Consider the following 1,128-nt stretch of genomic DNA (forward strand, 5'->3'; position numbering starts at 1 on the left):
GAGACCGATAGAATAAGTACTAGGCTTCCAAAGAATAAGTCCTGGGGTTGATTTGCACGACTAAAGGCGGTGCTCCAGCATGGTCGCAGTCAAATGACTGAAACAAGTAAAAGAGAGAAAGAGAAAGAGAGAGAGATAATAATAATAGTAATGATAATAATAATAGCCCTGATACAATACAAGGTGGTAGCTCTCATGGCTTCTGATCTTAACTGATTGGAAGTGCTATCATGTACATTGTTATGTCTTGGTATAAAAGATAGGCTACAGCAAATATTCTGCTCAATACCACAGATTTGCATTTTTGTGTGTGTGTGTGTGTGTGTGTGTGTGTGTGTGTGTGTGTGTGTGTGTGCACATGCACAAGTGAAGCAAATTGAAAAATATGAAGGAAAAGGAAAAAAAGAAACCATCTGATTTACCATGTCCAGCTTGAACTTTCATTTGTAGAGAATTCAGCTCAGCAGAACTAAGTCTTGCCTTTTTCATAGCTTGGGTTGCCCTTGGGCAACCTGATAGACTTCGATGAGAAAGGAAACTGCCATTTGCGTGTCCAGAGCCATCACAGCCTGGAGTTGGACACCTGAAAAAGAAAGAAGATAATGAGAATATATAATTAAGCTGAATAAATAATGATTTACCTATTTATTTCTTAATCGATCTGTTTTTCTATAAATCTGTCTATTTATACATTTACCTTATTGGCTATCTATCTATCTATCTATCTATCTATCTACCTATTTTTTCCTTTCTATCTATTTTTCTTTCTATTAATCTATCCATCCATCCATCCATCCATCCATCCATCCAGCTATCTATCTATCTATCTACCTACATACCTACTTAGGTAGCTAGCAATTTATGCCTGTTTTTCTGTCTATCTACATACCTATCTACCTATCTATCTACATGCATACGTACCTATGTGTTTGTAAATCTATTATTTTCCCCCACATATAAACACATACACACTTTTGACTAACTACCAAACTTTTATTAAACAGCATTAAAAGGGACTTCATTCCTAATATGTCAAAAAAGGCTCATACCTAACAACTTTGGTGGTGTGAGATAAAAAAAAATATATGAAACATAGGTATGGACTAACATCTTACCTTATCACATACA

At 35.5% G+C, this 1,128-nt stretch overlaps 1 protein-coding gene across 1 annotated transcript in view; it reads right to left on the reverse strand.

Annotated features, from left to right (window-relative positions):
• Window positions 1-1,128, reverse strand: part of LOC106874842 (myelin transcription factor 1) — a 73,251-nt gene that overhangs the window by 1,981 nt on the left and 70,142 nt on the right. Inside the window, exon 14 of the mRNA XM_052972672.1 lies at window positions 423-583. Coding sequence (XP_052828632.1) covers window positions 423-583 — 161 coding nt within the window. The remainder of the gene's footprint in view (window positions 1-422; window positions 584-1,128) is intronic.

Source organism: Octopus bimaculoides, chromosome 14 (genome assembly GCF_001194135.2).
Source record: "Octopus bimaculoides isolate UCB-OBI-ISO-001 chromosome 14, ASM119413v2, whole genome shotgun sequence".
NCBI classification, from domain to species: Eukaryota; Metazoa; Mollusca; class Cephalopoda; order Octopoda; family Octopodidae; genus Octopus; species Octopus bimaculoides.